The 17,959-nt window shown below is 40.6% G+C and overlaps 1 protein-coding gene across 3 annotated transcripts in view; it reads left to right on the top strand.

The window, feature by feature from the left end:
• Nucleotides 1-17,959, top strand: part of SORCS1 (sortilin related VPS10 domain containing receptor 1) — a 333,563-nt gene that overhangs the window by 159,076 nt on the left and 156,528 nt on the right. For all 3 annotated transcript variants that reach the window (XM_047761867.1, XM_047761868.1, XM_047761869.1), the window contains one exon: nt 647-720. In XM_047761867.1, the coding sequence (XP_047617823.1) occupies nt 647-720 (74 nt within the window). The remainder of the gene's footprint in view (nt 1-646; nt 721-17,959) is intronic.

Genomic DNA, 17,959 nt, shown 5'->3' with positions numbered 1-17,959 from the left:
TTCATCTAAATGTATCTAGATAAGCCAGGCTTATTTATTCACTGTCCCTGCATTTCTCACCTTCGACCCCAGTTCTTCTCTTTATGGGTAATGCCTGTCCCATTTTTGTCAGCTTGAATTCTGCCATTCATATGGCTCCTAGGTGAATCTCCGCACATCTCAGGAGCATCCCTGATTGTCTTCCATGTCTCCTTTCTTTGTATTCTTCTGTCACTGGTGACCACATGCATTTCTCATTATTTTGGTCAGGTTTGGGTTATATTATCAGCTTTCTTAGAGCCAGGTCTAAATTTTGTACTTCTTTATATTCTGGACAATGGTCTACATACACTCGGGCCAGCACCAGCAGTACAACTCCCCAGACAGATGGCTTATAAAACCCCGTTCATGGTAGTATTTAGTGAGCATGTAATTTCTGACAGGTCAGTTCATTTTTGTGAGCTTCAGTTTGCTCAGCTGTAAAAGGGGGATATTTATGTCTGCCTTTCAGAATGTATGTAGGGGTTAGAGATGGTATGTGGAGCCCTAACCTGGCATATGATGGGTGTTAATAAATGGTAGGTATTAATGACGATGATGAGCCAGTGAACCTATGTCTATGCATTCAGTGTACTCTAAGGTACTGAACACTTTCTCCTCTCTGCAGTTATACAGCTCTGCTGAATTTGGAAGAAGGTGGCAGCTTATCCAGGAAGGGGTTGTACCGAACAGGTTCTACTGGTAAGTCTCACTCTCTTTTTTAGCACGTTAAGATATCACCTGACAAAACGAGCACTGGAATCTTCTCCTCACCCAGAGCTCTCACATAAGGTCTGTTCTTACTGGGATCACACATGCCCCTAGGGCAGGATGTGACATTAGAATGGAACTTTAAAAGGAATGATAAAGCAGTGTCATAAATTACTTAACAAACACACACAAACAATTGAGCTTAATGAACAAGAAGGGCTTTGTTGTTTTGTTGTATTTTGATGAGACTTTGAGATGGTCATTTAAAAATCTTTTTAATGGTGACTTTTATTATGCACATGTATGTTGTGTGTTCGAATCAGGGTTTTCAGAGTAAATAAGGTCTTATTTATTCTAAAAGTAGATTTTTCTCCCATTCCCAATTGCAAGTCTTCTAGACATTGATGTCTTTTAGGCATTGTCATCATCATATGGGAAGCAACCAATGTTCTTAGTTTATTACTTATCCTTCTGTAACTGTTCTGTGGATTACATAACACATACAAATATAAATATATTTTTTCTTAGAGTGGACTGCTATAACAAAATACTATAGATTAAGCAACAAAGGAAGGAAAGAGACAAATAAAGTAATACTCTTTTTTTTTTTTTTTTCACCTCCTGAGGCCATCCCATAATTAAACTAGAGATGGCCTCCTTCCCTGGGTGACTACAATGATACTAGTTTCTTTTAGCTTTTGTATACAAGGAATAATACAAGTTTCTTTTAGCTTTGCAGTCTAAGAGCCTGGACCCTGGCAAAGTACAAAGCATTCTAGGGTAATGTGGATGTTACTTATCAATCCCCTTTGAATTTATAACCCAACCCCTGTAAAGGATGTGATTCTGCCTTACCCTGATTTATCTAATATGCCTACGGAAAAGGCGTTTAGATTGTTTTAAGGCTTTTGCTAGTATGAGCAGTGCTCTCTAGGACTAGCTCAGACAATAGTTTAAATATTCTTTGTTCCCATCATTCAGAATCATTGAGGCAATGACCTTTAAGAGCCAATGAGTTTTTAGCAAGTATGACAGTAAAAGTTGTCTTCCTTTTACTCCTCCTGAAATCACATTTCCTCTCATCAGCTTTGGGACTTCCATGTACCTCATAGCACCCCACCTCATCCCAATTCCCTCACTTCTAAGAGAAATGCATTTTTATCTTATTCATTTTCCAACACTGTGCTAAGACCCCCCTGAGAGTTGAAAGCCAGATAGCAGATAAATCTCTTAAAACACTAGTAAAACCTTCTGAAAAGGTTAAAGATGAGTCACTTGCAAACAATCTCAGAGATAACACATAGAGGATTCTGTATGGAGAGATTTTTTTTTTTTTTCCTATCGCAGAAACATTGTTAACTTAAGATTTCTGTTGCATAGAAGCTATTCACTGCTGCTTCCACTCAAGAATGGCTGAAGCTTTGTTTCCAGTGTCTAAATTAGCCTCTCCCTTCTCAGGGAGTTCACTTCTAGCTGTCTGAATCTCCCTTCTCTGATTAGCATTTCTTCTCTTTCTTGCTTACTCATGGTGTCACTTATTCATGAGACACCTTGCAACGTCTATGTATTTTGCCTACAGGTTTTAAAGTCACTTTTCGAAAGGAAAGAGGGTCTGTGTCTTTTTTTTTTTTTTTTCTTTCACTGACTATTAAGTGTGTATAGAAAGGCCTGAGAGAATAAATAAATGAACCTCCTAATTTAACCTGGAAACGGAGTATCAACTTTGTATTAGTTTTGCTAATGAAAGAGTATGAAAGACAAATCTTTCCTCAAGTTCTGCTTCCAAGTGTCTGAAAATATCTGCATATGGATCCAGCAGTAGAAGGTAGAAAGTTGCAATTCACAAAGGACTGGACAGAAGTTTCTTCCAACAAGTAGAAAGAAAGAGAAACTTGACTAAGAAGACAAACGAGGAAAAAAAAACTCAGATGAGAGAATTTCTCCTCTCAAGTGCTACACAGTATCTTCTAGCTCAGGGAAGGTCTTATTTACACGGCATTATGAGGCAAGCAGATCCCATGGTTGCTTGGCTGGTAATAATTGAACCCATTCTTATCTATTCTTGGGATGGGGGTCTTCATTCTATAATCTTGATTAGCAAAGTCCTTGTAACCAAATGTCATGTCATTATCTTTGTAAAATATTTACACATGATTGTGTATGAATTCTAATTAATCTGTTGAGTGAAATAAATGATACCCCTCCTTGTGCTTTTGGGAATAGAGACATACTTCTCCTTTCAGGCCCTGACATTTTGATAGGCATTATTCAAGCATAAGCAATTTAATCCTCTGAACAATTTTATGAAGTAAGCCTTGTATTATCATCCCTAACAGATCAGGAATCTATGGCATGGGTAAGTAATTTAGCCAAAGTCACACACCTGGAAAGAGGCAGAACTAGGATTCAAATGTAGGCAGATTGTCTTCAAAACCCATGAGCTACTAAATCAAGAGATTCTGTAGCCTTTGCCTCTTGGATTTTTTTGTTTGTTTCCTTTTTCTTCTGAGCTAGAGGTGTGAGCCCTGGAAATCCCACTCATTCAGACAGATGAGTAGAGAAAACCCAAAGCTCTTTTGACCACCATGCCTGCATGCGTGTCTCTCCAACTGGGCTTGGCAGATGTCCCCCTCAGGTTCTTGAAGCTCAGTTGGTTTTTCAAGAGAAGGCATGGAACCTTGTACATTGCACAGTGCACATGACTGTTGATGAAATCTCTTGGTCTGTGGCCACACGGTCTATATTTTGACTCTGAGCAACTTCCTGAGGCTGGCAGGAAAGGTGTCAATCAAAGTAATATTAAATAGATTCACTCTTAGAGATCAGTCCCTTCAAATTACTTAAGAACTATAGGGTTATCTAGGATTATTCAGCAAGCTTAATTGAAAGAAGCTCTCTTTAATCATTCTTGAAGCCTGGCTGTGGGAGTGTAGAGGGACTGAGGGGAACTTTTCTAGTGCTAAATTGAATGGCTGAGTGGCCCTGGGTAATAACATAGCATTTCTCATGGAGAAAAATGAAAATGAGTTCCTATCTTTTCCTCATCATGTATTACATTTAAGAAGTATCTTTATATGGGATGTCCGTAGTAATGCCACCCCTGGAAGTAATCAATGGCAATTGTAAAACAGTTATGGAATCTAAGAGCATATCCTTGTGTTCACAGTGGTTGCTGCTAGTACAGCCATACTGGCATAAATATGAACTTTCTTCCAAGACATTTAAATTGCTTCCAAAACTGATTTGCATGTTTAAGGCATCTTATAAAACACATCCTAGCACGAGATTGCCCTTAATAGAATAGGTGTCTTTTTATTTAACTGTTATAGCAGTCTTGTTCTTTACTACATCAGAAATCAATTATACTGGGAGGCAGGACACAGCCTGGAGGCTAAGGGGCTCAGAGATACTGAGGTGTGAATTCTAGATCTGCCATTTACTAAGTAAAGAGTTGTGGGGAAGTTAACTTCTGTGTTGTTCAGTTTTTTTGTTTTTTTGTTTGTTTGTTTGTTTGTTTTTCCCTGTAAAGTGAAGATAAGTAATACCTACTTAATTAAAGGAGATGTTTCTTGTGACTTGGTTATAGCCTGGCACCTAAGAATTGTATTAAGTTCCCATTGGCTAATAGTAATATTATTAATACTAGCTGACTTTTTTACATTTCCTAGTTGTGTTTTCCCCGTGTTTTCTTCATTCTCAGTGTTATCGAAACCCTGTCCACTGGTGCTGAGTAGAAAGCGGAGACAGAGTTTGGATGAAGGAGAAAAAAATAGCTTTTATTGCTTTGCCAGGCAAAGGAGGCCACAGCAGGCTAATACCTTAAAGACTGTGTCCTCTCTTGGGGCAGACTTGAATGGAGTTTTATTGTCCAAAAGGAGAAAAACAGGGTTTCAGGGAAGAATCAGGATTGGGGTAGACATGCATTCTTCTTTCTTTGGGAGAATCTTAGTCATCGAAGCTGGCATCAGGAGATCTCGGCATGATCATGGTGGTGGTCTTCTGGATTATTTTCTGGAATAACAGCACTTGGGAAAAAGGCGTAGCAATCAGAGATTTGAACAAACTAGGAAGGTTACTGAAAAACATCCTGTGCTGATAATCTTTAACCCACAGGCAATTGTGCTCAGGGTGCCTTAGCTTACAGATGATTCTGTTTAGGGTGCAGTTAGGCCAGGGAGAAGGACAAGGAAGGGCTCCAAGCTGTTCAGTTTTAAAGTATTCATTTCTAAAAGAAGCATAAGGAATATAATGTTTCTCTCAGGTGTGTAAAATGCCTGTGTCATCATGTGTATCTTCTGAGAGGGAGCCAGGATCCTGCCCCAAAGCTGTACTGTTGTTTCTTGGCTCTTCCTCCCTTGTCTTTGCACCCCCTTCCTTTCCTGATCAGCAACTGTCCAAACCTGTCATTTGGAATTTGGGGAGGGCCATGGAGGCTGAATGAGGCCCATTTCCTAAAAAAAAAGAAATGGGGACCCAGAAGGGCATTTGTGCCCAGGAGCCCCACAGGGCTCTGCTTGGTCACATCAGGTGGGCTTTCCCCACTCACAGTAATGGTGGACATCATCGGCTTTAGTGTTCCAATCTACGTTTGGAAAGATCCATTAAACCAGTCTCTTTTCTCATATTTCCAGGGAATGAATCTGAGTGGTCTGGCTTAGATCAGAGCTGTATATAAGATAGTTCATTACTTGTGTAGGTCTGACACATATCATCCTTGGGAGCTACAGTAGGATACAGTGCACTGTCCCAGTCAGACTGCCTGGTTCAAGCTTGGAGAAGAGAAGATTCCAAAAAAGGGGGAAAATGGGTTCCGTTATCATAAAAGAGAGTATAGATTTTCATTAGGGAAAAAAAATACAAATGAAAGAACTGAAAACCAGCAAGATAACGTCCCATAATAAAAATTTGTTAAGTAACCACAGTAGTCTGGGTACATGATAAATCCTTCATGCCATTTCATCCTCATGACAAGACTATGAGGTAGGAATTCTTATCCTCATTTTGATGAAATAGAAAAATGATGTTGTTTGTCCAACATAAAATGTAGTATAGCAAGGTTTTAAGAGTTGGCCTAGCTGGGTCCATGGCCTTTACTTGCAATAGTAAAGTTCACCTCCAAACTCAAGACCTATTTTCCACCTGTATCCCCATACTTACCATTAGTTTAATAATTCAATCAACAATAGTGAAGGTGTTGCATTTGACATTGAGGAAGAACATGCAATGGAGGACCAGTGGTACCCAAATGCCTTGAATAATTAAAGCTTCTGCCCAAAGCCAAGTTTACCATTAGAGGTTGATGAGTGTGGTTCGTTGGAGTCTAATTCAAGTTTAGGACAAAATAACGGAAGACGGTTTTCATTGTAAATCCCTCAGTGATCTATTTTCTATGCAAAAGACGAGACAGTCTGGGAACTGTTTCACTTAATTAAAAATAGGTTCAGATGTACCTTAGTGAATATGTTGTTCTGACGTACAAGGGGCTGGCTAAAAACAGGGACAGCTGAATGGCAATAACATGTTTTCTGTGACTGACTCACACATGGGGAATAAAGAGTCTGCTAGACAGTGAACCTTTTGTTATTCTGGAATGCCATCTTGTTTCATTGATGTCCCTTGGGGGGGTATATTACAACTGTGTTATACAGCAGAGAGAGACAGGAATACTTCCAGCTCCATACTCAAGGTGTTTGAACAAGTTTACACATTCTCATTCATTTCCATGGCTCAATTCCAGTCAGTATGAATGACTTTCCTTTCCACATCTTTGGCGACCAGTCCCATTTCTTGAGCATGTACTGTGTGCCAAGGTCTGTGCTGAGTGCTTTGCATACGTCGTTTGAGCAATCCCCAAAGCAATGATGTGAAATGATTTATGGATCAAAACTCCTTCAAGACATGTGCTAGAAAAATACAACCGATTTCAAGAAAAAACAAATTTAAAAAGCAGTATTGGCTCATGGGTCTGGAACATCAGAAAGTGTTACTTTTTCTAAACTCTCCTTGATCCAGAGGCTTGTTGAAACTACCAGCTCTTGATCTCTTCCCATTGCTCAGCTCCACTCTCCTCTGTCTTAGCTTCACTCCGGGAAGACTTCTTCCTGGTAGTCTCCAGCAGCTTATGGGTTCCCAGATTCACTCTGATGGAAAAGAAAATAGCTTCTTGCTTGATGTTCCAGCAAAACTGCTGAGTTTAAATCTTATGGCCCCTGAATAGGTAACATGCTCACATCTGGACCTGGAAGTAGAATTAAATTCCGGTAAATCACATGGACAGAAAGCTAAGGGATGGAGATGTGCCGGGAAAGGGGAGCATTTGGGGCAACTTGTCCCAGTGGAAGCAATAAGTTGAATGGGAAGGCATCAACAAGAGGTGCTTCTTGCTGATAGATGTTTTAATTCCATTTTTAAATGAGAAATAAATAAGGTAAATAAGAAGACAAAATCCCAGAGAGGTTAAATAATTTTGTCTTTTGTCCCACATGAATAAGTTATGGTGATGGAATTTAAACCAAGGTATGTCTAGGTGAAGAGCCTGTGCTGTGTATGCACCGTGCTGTATTCTCCCCCATGCATCTTTGCCAGCCCACTGTGCTAGTAAAGGCTGGCTTGAACTCCAGCTTTTTTGAGGACCCTGCTTTGCAGAGATCATTTCTTACTTAGAACTGTTATACTGACAGGTAGTTCCTGTTGGGCTCATATCACTGGGCCCCAAACCAGTCATTAAAGTCACATTTGTCCATGTACCTGACCTGTTGTCCCTACCCAAGGTCCTCTCATCTAACCTCAGATGTAAGAGGCAGATCCATAAACTTTTGTTAACTGTATCTGGTCATGGCTGGAAAATACTCCAGGACTGGAAATAGTCTCCTATCTCTGATTCTGACTTATATCACTATCACCCATCCCCAACCCATGTTGAATATTGCCATAGAGCCAATTTCAGGTTGTTGGTTCTGGGGTACTTTTTGCCCTGTTTGATAGTTTGTTGTATATTCACCAGGTCACCATGGCCCTTCCTCATCCTCCTTCAGAAATGCTGGCATTCAACCCAGCATCTTTAAGGCACTCATACCAAAGGGACTTTGAAAATATGACATGAGATAATTCTTTTTCTTTCTCACCCTCTCCACTGGAAACGGGGTAGAGTCTATTACTATATAGTAATATTCAAAGATCAAAACTGTCCTAATACATAGGAAGTGCTAAAAATTATACACTGTACAAACAAAGTCTATTACTATACATATAGTCAAACTTTGTGCTATCAAAATAACTAGAAAATGTGATACCATATTAGATAGGGTGTATGGCTGTTCTTTGCAGATACTTTGCCTCATCCTTCACCATATCTGTGAAGCTGGTCTTTATGTGCAGAGAACATCTAAACAAATACCATCACTTTCTTTTATGTGAGCAGGCATTGGAACATCTCACTATTCAAAGTCAGCTTTTTTAATAGGCTTCCATATTTCTGTATTCCCTGTATCCCAGCCTTAGCACTTTAGAGTCATATTCAAATATCTTCTCTTGCTTCTTCCCTCTTAAATCTTTGGGTTTCCAAGTCCATCAGTTCTACCTCCATGAAGTTGTTCCTGTCCCCCTCCTCTTCCATCCTCCCTAGCAGTACACTGGTTCAAGACTCCCCCCATCTTCTCTCTCACTTGGAATAGTAAAAAAAAGCCCCTCCATTCATCTCCTCACATCATACTGTTGCCTCAGGAATTGTATAAGCATTTCCCTGATCAAGTGTTTGTCTCAGTCCTCATTGTTTATAACATAAAATTGAAAAGAGTAAGAATGTAACTAGGTTCTTGCAAACCTGGTCAATATGCATTTTATGACCCAGCTGCCATGCTCCCGATTCTGTGTGCTAAATTCCAAAAGGCCAGGTAAGTAATTCTAAGCACCAGTTAGTCTACGGATCGGTCTATACCTCTTATCTCTATGGTTTTATACATACTCCTACCTGGAGAATAAATTATCTTTTTTGTTCGTTTGTACAGTGTTTAATTTTTAGCACTTCCTGTTTATTAGGACAGTTTTGATCTTTGAATACAGAGATAATGATGGCCTTTGTCATTTATCAGGATCACAGGATTGGATCTTTATGACCTTATATTGATGGCTGCTTCTACCATGGAGCCTTCTTTGATTCTTGCTTCTTCTTTTTCTAGGCAAGAAGAATCTCTCTGAATTTCAGTGTGATTATGTCAAAAATAAAATATAATGCATAATAGCATGTGTTACAGGTCTGTGTATGTATGCGACTGATAGCAAGAGCACAGGCTCAGAGCCAGTATATCCAGCTTCAGATCTGAGCTTCACTCTCTACTACTTGGGTGATCTGGTAAACTACTTCACCCGCCTGAGCTTCAGTTTGCTTCTTCCAGGTTTTATTTTGAGAATCAAAAATGGCATCTTATCGTAAGTATTGTTAAGTAACTTAGCACTTAGTGTGTTCCGCATATATATCTATTTTTTTATGTCTTCATTTCCCTCTCCTGCTAAAAGGCCAGTTCCTTAAGGACCAGGACTTTCACACATTTCTATCCTGTGTATGACACTACACATGCATAACACTACACATGCATAAGATAGGGAAATTCATCAAATACACATACACCTCCAGACTGAAACACATTTTGAATGGACTTTATTTGTTAAGTCAGGGAACCAGTAGGGATGACTTGTCTTTCCTTCCTGCCTGGAAAGGTTACACTTTTAAGTCATTGAATCCATCAAAGTATGTATTGAAAGCAGGGGAAAGGGGTGTTGTTCCAGATCAGTAAAAGGAACACTTTTCTGTGCAGTAGGTTATTTATTTATTCAACAAGCTGCCTAAAGGAGGCATGAGATCTGAGTTAGCAGAGGAGTTTAAGTAGAAAGAGAGTGGCTGCTTCCTAGACTCAGGGAGCTCTCCTACGGAATATGGACAAAGCTTCTGCATACTTCAGAACGTGGTATTCAGAAGTACTTGGAACCCTCCTTTCTCTGGAGTATGGACTTTATTCTCTCTTCTCTTATACTCCCAGTCCCCCGCCCAGACAGTTTCTTCTGGATCTGAGCCCTCACCCTCTGAGCTGAACTACTATGTGGCTTAGGGAAGGAGCGAGGATACATAGCAGCAAAACATCTCTGAGATCATGTACCAAGAGCTGCACTGGGGCACTTCTGGTACCTGTACTCAGAGTGCTGCATGAGAGGGTTTTCATTATTCTTGAGGGGCCTTGTGTTTTATCTTTTTTTTTTCCTGTTAATGAGCTCTACTTGAGTGCTATTTCTCAACCCACATGGACCTCCCTCTTTTTCTTAATGTCCTCCTATGATTAGCAAGTTTTCCCTGCAAATTAAGTTCAGTTTTCTCTGCTCCAGTGAGCCCATCACTTTTCTCATGACCTTCATTCACTAATGGCCATCATTGATTCCTGTCCTCTTATCTTGATGACTGTCTCCATGGACTGTAGCTTCTCTGTCTCTGAGTTTCTGAGATTCAATAATTTCTCTAGATTTTGGCTACGAACTCTTATGTTGGCAGAGTTCAAGAGATGGCAGTAAAGAGTAAAAGAGAAGGGGAAAAAAATCCTCATAATTGTGGCTTATTTTATTTATTCATGTATTTCCTTGTTAGGGCCACACTCACAGCATATGGAAGTTCCTGGGCTAGGGCTCAAATTGGAGCTGCAGTTGCCAAACTGCATCACAGCTACAGAAATGAGGAATCCTTAACCCACTGAGCAAGCCAGGGATCAAATCCACATCCTCATGCATACTAGTTGGGTTTGTTACCACTGAGCCACAAGGGCAATCCCTGTGGCTTCCTAATTTAGACTAATATTAAAATGTGTGTATATTGACTTATGCCCTAGTGATCAGACCTCAGCCTTCAAGTTTAAGAGCTTCTTGGTTTGTCAAGTATCTGTATATGTGGTTTCTCTTGCTCAATCAATCATTGTCCACATTTGTATGTTCCCATTAGTGAATGAGAGATGGTGTTTGGTGCTTAAGAGTGAGAGCTTTGGAGTAAAAATGTTTATGTTAGAATCCTGTTTTCAAGAGGTATGACAATGAGCTAATTAACGTCTTTAAGCTTTTTACCATCTCACTCTGTATAATGGTCATCGCAATAGTGTCTTCCGCATATATTTATTGTTGGGATTATAATGAGAATCCAGGTTAAACTCTTAACACATAATACATGATGAATAAATATTAACTGTTGTTTAAAAGAGAAGTGGGGGCAGGTTGGGGTATTAATGAGTTTCTGAAATGCCATCTCATTTTAATATTCAGTTTAATAATGTATATTTTCAGTGGGCATTTTTTTCTTTGTCTTTTTTTTTTTTTTTTGCTTTTTCAAGGGCCACTCCCGCGGCATATGGAGGTTCCCAGGCTAGGGATCCAATTGGAGCTATAGCCACTCGCCTACACCAGAGACACAGCAACTCGGGATCCGAGCTGTGTCTGCAACCTACACCACAGCTCATGGTAATGCCGGATCCTCAACCCACTGAGCAAGGCCAGGATTGAACCCGCAACCTCATGGTTCCTACTGCACCACGATAGGAACTCCTCAGTGGACATTTTTAATGTGTGATGTGTTTTACTTTTTCTGTTGCCCCAGAATTAGGAATAAGGGGTAGCAAATCAGCCTGTTTTACTTTATAACTTCTCAATTATTTTAAAAGTTTTATGTTGCCCAGTGCATGTAATTTACATTAGTTGAGTAATTTTCAGCGCAAACTCTTGGCTGTGACGATAGAGGAGACAGCCCCTGCCCTCAAGGGGACTTGCAACTGCTGAGGTGGGATTGCCAAGGGAGCTGCAATAGTATGAAAGGATATAACCCCTGTATAGCTGCCCCTGCGTGAGTTTACAGCCAAGCATCTGGTTCAAGGCCTAAGGTTCTAAGACAGGCAGCCTGGAAGAAAAGCTGAGCATGTAGTTTGGAAGGGAAGATCAAGGACAAACTAGATGGAACCTGCTGGTACTTCTGCACGGCCTCTCACCACCTCTCGCCAAAGGGACTTTCAGAGTAAAATGGCTTCCCCTTGCCTCCTGCTGTCCAAATGACACATACATTTTCTTTCAGTGAGTTCTAAGTTGAAACCATACAGAGACTCTGGAAGATACAGTTGCAGTTCTGATGTAATGCAAAATCACCACTGTCTAACCCTTGAAAACACGGCATCTGTGCACATCATTTTCAACCCTATGTAGCTTCCAAATGAAAACAAAAACAAAATTATGCATCTACTTAGCCTGATGGAACCCCTGCCCATACATCTTAAAATATGATAAATATCTTCCTAAAGAGATGAAAAACAATTGCCCATGTCCTTGTATCTCCCTTTGGGGGATGTTCCCATTCTTGTGAGTCATCCTTCTCCTTGCTATAGTCCATAATTAAAATACTGGCATGTACGGTGAGCCACAATTAACACACTTTATGTTGAAACAGAGGAATGGGAAAAAGGAAAAAGAAAAGAAAAGACTTACACATGCACATACACTCATGCACAAATAGCTGCATATTAAAGGATTTGTCTGGTAATAGACAAAAGATGAGAAGAAATTGACCAAAAATCTAGGCTATTGAAGTGCCTGGAACAGTACCTGGCACATGCCATTTATCTTTAAATTTAAAATTTCACTGAATGAAGATGCACCCTTATTTTGTATATCTGTCAAAATAATTCTATTGGTTAAACTTTATCATTTCAGTGGTTGTACGATATCTGCTGATTTAAGAGATGTTAAAATGAAAAAGATACGAGCTTCTTGGACTTAATGAAATGGGTGCAAGTAAATATGTGTTGAATAAGTGAAAAGTGAGGAATGGATGTAGGAGTTAAGGCAACCACCGGTATTTATTTTTCAAATCAAAGTTTGGATAGGGTTGCTTTAATACATATTAATGGGAAAAAGAAGGGTAAATTCTGGACAGGAAGGTAGTGAAGACCCAGAACCTGGATCATTTGGGTGGAAATGAAATGCAGAGCAGGCCAAGGAAAATCCTAAAACTAACTATAGAACTAGTGAATCCTTGATGACTGGCCCTGATGTGTTTATGCATCAGAATCTCAGGGTTCTAGGAGTCCCCCTGGTGGCTCAGCAGGTTACAAACCTGACTAGTATCCATGAGGATGTGGGTTCAATCCCTGGCCTCACTCAGTGGGTTAAGAATCCGGCATTCCCATGAGTTGTGGTGTAGGTCGCAGACGTGGCTCAGATCCCGCATTGCTGTGGCTGTGGTGTCAGCTGGCAGCTGCAGCTCCGACTCAACCCCTAGCCTGGGAACTTCTATATGCTGTAGATGTGGCCCTAAAAAAAAAAAAACCAAAACAAACAAACAAAAAAAAAAACCATGAGTCTTAGAAAACTAAAGGCCTTTCACATCTGACTTCTAACTCACAGGAATCTCTTATACCGAATTCTAAGAGGATTGAGGAGAGAGCGTTGTCTGTCTATCAGGATCTATCTTTCTCTAAAGACAGTAGTTGAAGGAAATGGACTAGTCCCACTGTTTTTTATCATTGGCTCTGGCACTTAAAACATCAACCCCTCTAAACAGAGTGATTCCATAATTTAGGCAAAGCTGTCAAGGTTTTCCCAGACATAGCAAGATGTGCCCTGGAGTGGGGGGATGGAACTTGCTGCAGCATTTATGAGATTTATGGTAAAGGGTTTTACATGAGTGCCGAAGTTTAAGGCAGATAAATCCCAGAAGACAAATACCACCAATAATTGAATTACAAAGCCATTATCATGTGCTGAACAGAGCAACTTTATGACTCTATTGTGACAAGATGAAATTTGTTAGAATATTTATGTGCCTGGAATAGCTTCTGCATCCCCAACCCAGAGAACAAGCTAGCTCTTTCACCTGCCTTCTATGAGAACTTAGCCTTCCTGAGTAATTCAGTAGCCAAGGAAAACAAGGTGCTTAAGAGAGAGGAGTCCAGAACAGCCACAGCGTACAGACAAACCTCACATCTGACCTCGAATGTCAACAGCTCCTGAGCCCAACATCTTCATGTTGTCAGCGGAAATCAGCCTCTTCCCATCGTAATCAGGGCAGCCCTGAACTCTGGCTGTCCATGTTCTTTTCTACTTCTGGACAAATGGAGAGTAAAAATATCCCTGTAGTAAGAGCTATTTTTCTGATCCTAACATTTCATTGAAAAACATATAACTTCATCTTTTGTGATTGTTGAAGTCCATGAATCATAAACTCTGGACAGCAGAAATGAAACAGCCGTTTTACCTGACTTACAGGATGAAATGACAACATGGCCAATCCATTCCATATGATGACAGTGATTTCATTAAAAACAGATCACTTTGCTGCTTTGCTATGAGTATATCCTTATGAGATTTGGGTAGTTTTCATGTCATAACTTATTTCGAAATAATTTTAGAATTACAAAAGAATTGCAGAGTTCCCATTGTGGCTCAGTGGATTAAGAACCCAACATAGTATCCATGAGGATGCAAGTTCAATCCCTGGCCTCGCTCAGTGGGTTAAGTCTCCCGAGTTGCCACAAGCTGTGACATAGGTCACAGATGCCGCTTGGAGCCAGTGTTTCTGTGGCTGTGGCAGGGGTCTGAAGCTTGCAACTCCTATCTGACCCCTAGCCCAGGAACTTCCATATGCCATGGATGCAGCCCTAAAAAGAAGATGAAGAATTGCAAGTTCCCATAGTGGCGCAGTGGAAACGAATCCGACTAGGAACCATGAGGTTGCTGGTTTAAACCCTGACCTCTCTCAGTGGGTTAAGGATCTGGCATTGCCTGTGAGCTGTGGTGTAGGCCAGCGGCTATAGCTTCTATTAGACCCCTAGGCTGGGAGCCTCCATATGCCGTGGGTACAGTCCTAAAAAGACAAAAAGACAAAAAAAAAAAAAAAGAATTGCAAAGGATAAGAGCGTTCCCATATGCTCTTCACTCATATTAACATCTTATTTAACCATGGTGTGATATTTGTAACTAAGAAATTAACATTAATTTAATACTATCAACTAAACTGGAAACTTTATTTAGATCTCGCCAGGTTTTCTACTAATGCCCCCCCCTTTTTTTTTTCCTCATTGAGGACCCAAACAGGAATCCTACATTGCATTCCTTTGTCATCTTTTTAGTCTCTTCAAATCTTCCCTGTCTTTCCTTGACTTTGATGACCTGGACAGTTTTGAAGCATGCTAGTCAGGTATTTTGTAGAATGTTCCTCAAATTAGGTTAGTCTGATATTTTCCCATGATGACAGGGTTATATGGTTGAGAAGAAGAATCACAGAAATGGTGTGTCCTTCTCATGCCATCACCTCCAAGAGTGCAAGACATTAGTGTGTCCCACTACTAAACATGTGAACCTTGATCACTTGGTGGCGGTGGCACCTGCCAGGTTTTTCCATTGCAGACTATTTTCCCTATTCCAGCCTCTCTTTGTTCGAGGCAAGTGCCTGAGTCTGGTTCCCATTCGAAGGAAAGAGACTCAAGCTCTAGCTCCTGTCAGGAGTATCAGAAACTGGGTGAACACATGTTAAAAATCACCATAATCATTAAATATGTTGAGGGAGCTACTTTGGGGCGATGGACTTTGATCATGCATTTTAGGATTCATCCTTCAATCTTGCCTGCAGTGATTATTCCTGGGGTTTTTTTTTTTTTTTTTTTGGTCTTTTTAGGGCCACACCCTTAGCTTATGGAAATTCCCAGGTTAAGGGTCAAACCAGAGCTGCAGCTGCCGGCCTATACCTCAGCTCATGGCAATGCCAGATCCTTAACCCATGGAGCAAGGCCAGGGATCAAACCTACGTCCTCAAGGATACTAGTTGGGTTTGCTACTTTTGAGTGACAACAGGAACTCCCACCTGGGATATTCTAATGGAAATTTTCCACCCTAATCCCCAATATATGTTTTAGTCCATTCCAACTGCTATAACAAAATACTATATACTGGATGGCTTATAAACCACACACATTTCTCTCTCGAAGTTTTAGAGGCTGGAAGTCTGAGATCATAGTAACAGTATGGTAAGATTTTTGTCTTTTGTTTTTTTTTTTTTTTTTTTTTTTTTTTTTTTTAGGGCCGCACCCACGGCATGTGATGGTCCCCAGGCTAAGGGTCTAATCGGAGCTGTTGCTGCTGGCCTACGCCAGAGCCACAGCCACTCCAGATCTGAGCCGCGTCTGTGACCTACACCACAGCTCATGGCAATGCTGGATCCTTAACCCACTGAGCAAGGCCAGGAATCGAACCCACAACCTCATGGTTCCTAGTCGGATTCTTCTCCGCTGTGCCACGATGGGAACTCCAGAGTAGTAAGGTTTTGATGAAGGCCCTGGTCTGGATTTCTGGCACTACCTTCTCACTCTGTCCTCATGTTGTGGAAGGGGCAAGGGAGCGTCTCACTCTATTATAAGGGCACTAATCCCATTCATAGCAGTTCCACCTTCATGATTTTCATGATTTAATTACCCACCAAAGGCCTCATCTCCTAATACCATCACCTTGGAGCTTAGGTTTAAACATGTGAATTTGGGGACTTCTTGCTGCAGCTCAGCAGGTTAAGGACCCAATATTGGACGCTGTCTCTGTGAGGATGCATGTTTGATCTCTGGCCTTGCTCAGCGGGTTAAAAATACAGCCTTGCCGCAAGCTGCAGCATGGGTCACAGATGGGGCTTGGATCCTGCATTGTCGTGGCTGTGGTGTAGGCCTGCAGCTGCAGTTCCAATTTGACCCCTAACCTGGGAACTTACAGATGTGGCAGAAAAGAAGAAAACAAAAAACAAAATAACCCTGTGGATTTGGGGGAGACACATTCACACATTGCCTGTTGAGTTAACCCTAACTTTTCTGAGACCCAAAGGGGAGAAAAGAAAAGGGATTTTTTTTTTTTTTTTTTTTTTCATGAGAAGGTTCACTGGAGTGAGTCAGGAACTGGGGTTAGTTGTTCCAGCCTGATGCTATCTGAGTGGTGTGACTTTGGGAAAGGTATGTGCTATCCTGAAGCCTTTTGGTTCCCTTTATTGTTAACGTATGGTATTCGGATGAGTTTGTCTCCAAAAGTCTTTTTGTCTCCAAGGGATCCCTTAATTCATATTATTAATTGTAGTGGTAGCTGCATATACTCTTTAACTGGTCACAGCACTATTGTTACTAACACCTGTTCTACAGATGCTACATGGAGTTGTAGAGAAATTAGGAAGCCTCAGTTCCAATCTGACTGTATCATTTAATAACCCTATGACCTTAGGCAAGAAAATCGCTTACAAGACAAGCACAGCCTTTCTTTATCATCATTATTTTTCCTGGATTTGTGTCATATATGAATTTTCTAGTCACACAATATGTGTTCTTATCCAAGCTATTGACAGTTGATGAGCAGGACACCATCAAGGGCACACAGCCTTGCAGTCTCTATGTGACATCAATCCCACACGACACACTTGGACACTAGACGTTGTTTGACACCAGTGGACAATTGTTTGTTTTTGGTTTTTTTTCTTGAGGTAGTTAAAGCCCCTTATAGTTTAGATTTTTTTTTTCCTACACAACTTTCAAAAAATACATGCCAAAAAAAAAAAAAAAAGAGTTCCTGCTGTTGTGCAGTGGGTTAACAATCTGACTATAGCCTCTTGGGCTGCAGCAGAGGTGTTGGTTTGATCCCCAGCCCAGTGCAGTGGGTTAAAGGATCCGGTGTGGTGTAGATTACAGCTGCAGCTCAGATTCAGTCCTTGGCCTGGGAACTTCCATATACTATGGGTGTGGCCATTAAAAAAAGAGAAATCTATGCATATAATGTATACCTGATATATATTTATATTTCTATACTCTCTTCTCTGTTGAAATGTCAACCTTTTGAGGTTCAGAGAATATCCTCTCTTTTATTCATTCCTAAGCCCTCAACACCTAGAACAACCACTGGTGCATTATTGCTACATGGCAAATATTTGTTGAATTCATTCATTCATTCATTAAAAATTTTAGTTGAGGATCGGCTGTCCGCCCTGATGGCATGAAGTATTAAGGATGCCCCAGGAATCCTCAGTTCAGAGCTATGGTCTCCATAGCGAGTTACCTGCAGCAGCACCTGTTACCTGGGGAGAGTGGAAAACATGACTCATTGAGATGTAAGGGGAAGTATTAGAGTTTCTGACTTTTTGTCTGCTATTTGATTTCTATTTTGTGTATATTTTCTTAAGTTAATATATAAGCTATATATA

This window comes from Phacochoerus africanus, chromosome 15 (assembly GCF_016906955.1).
Source record: "Phacochoerus africanus isolate WHEZ1 chromosome 15, ROS_Pafr_v1, whole genome shotgun sequence".
In the NCBI taxonomy this organism is placed as follows: domain Eukaryota; kingdom Metazoa; phylum Chordata; class Mammalia; order Artiodactyla; family Suidae; genus Phacochoerus; species Phacochoerus africanus.
The sequence above is the reverse complement of the archived record's forward strand: the minus strand, read 5'-3'. Positions and strand labels throughout refer to the sequence as shown.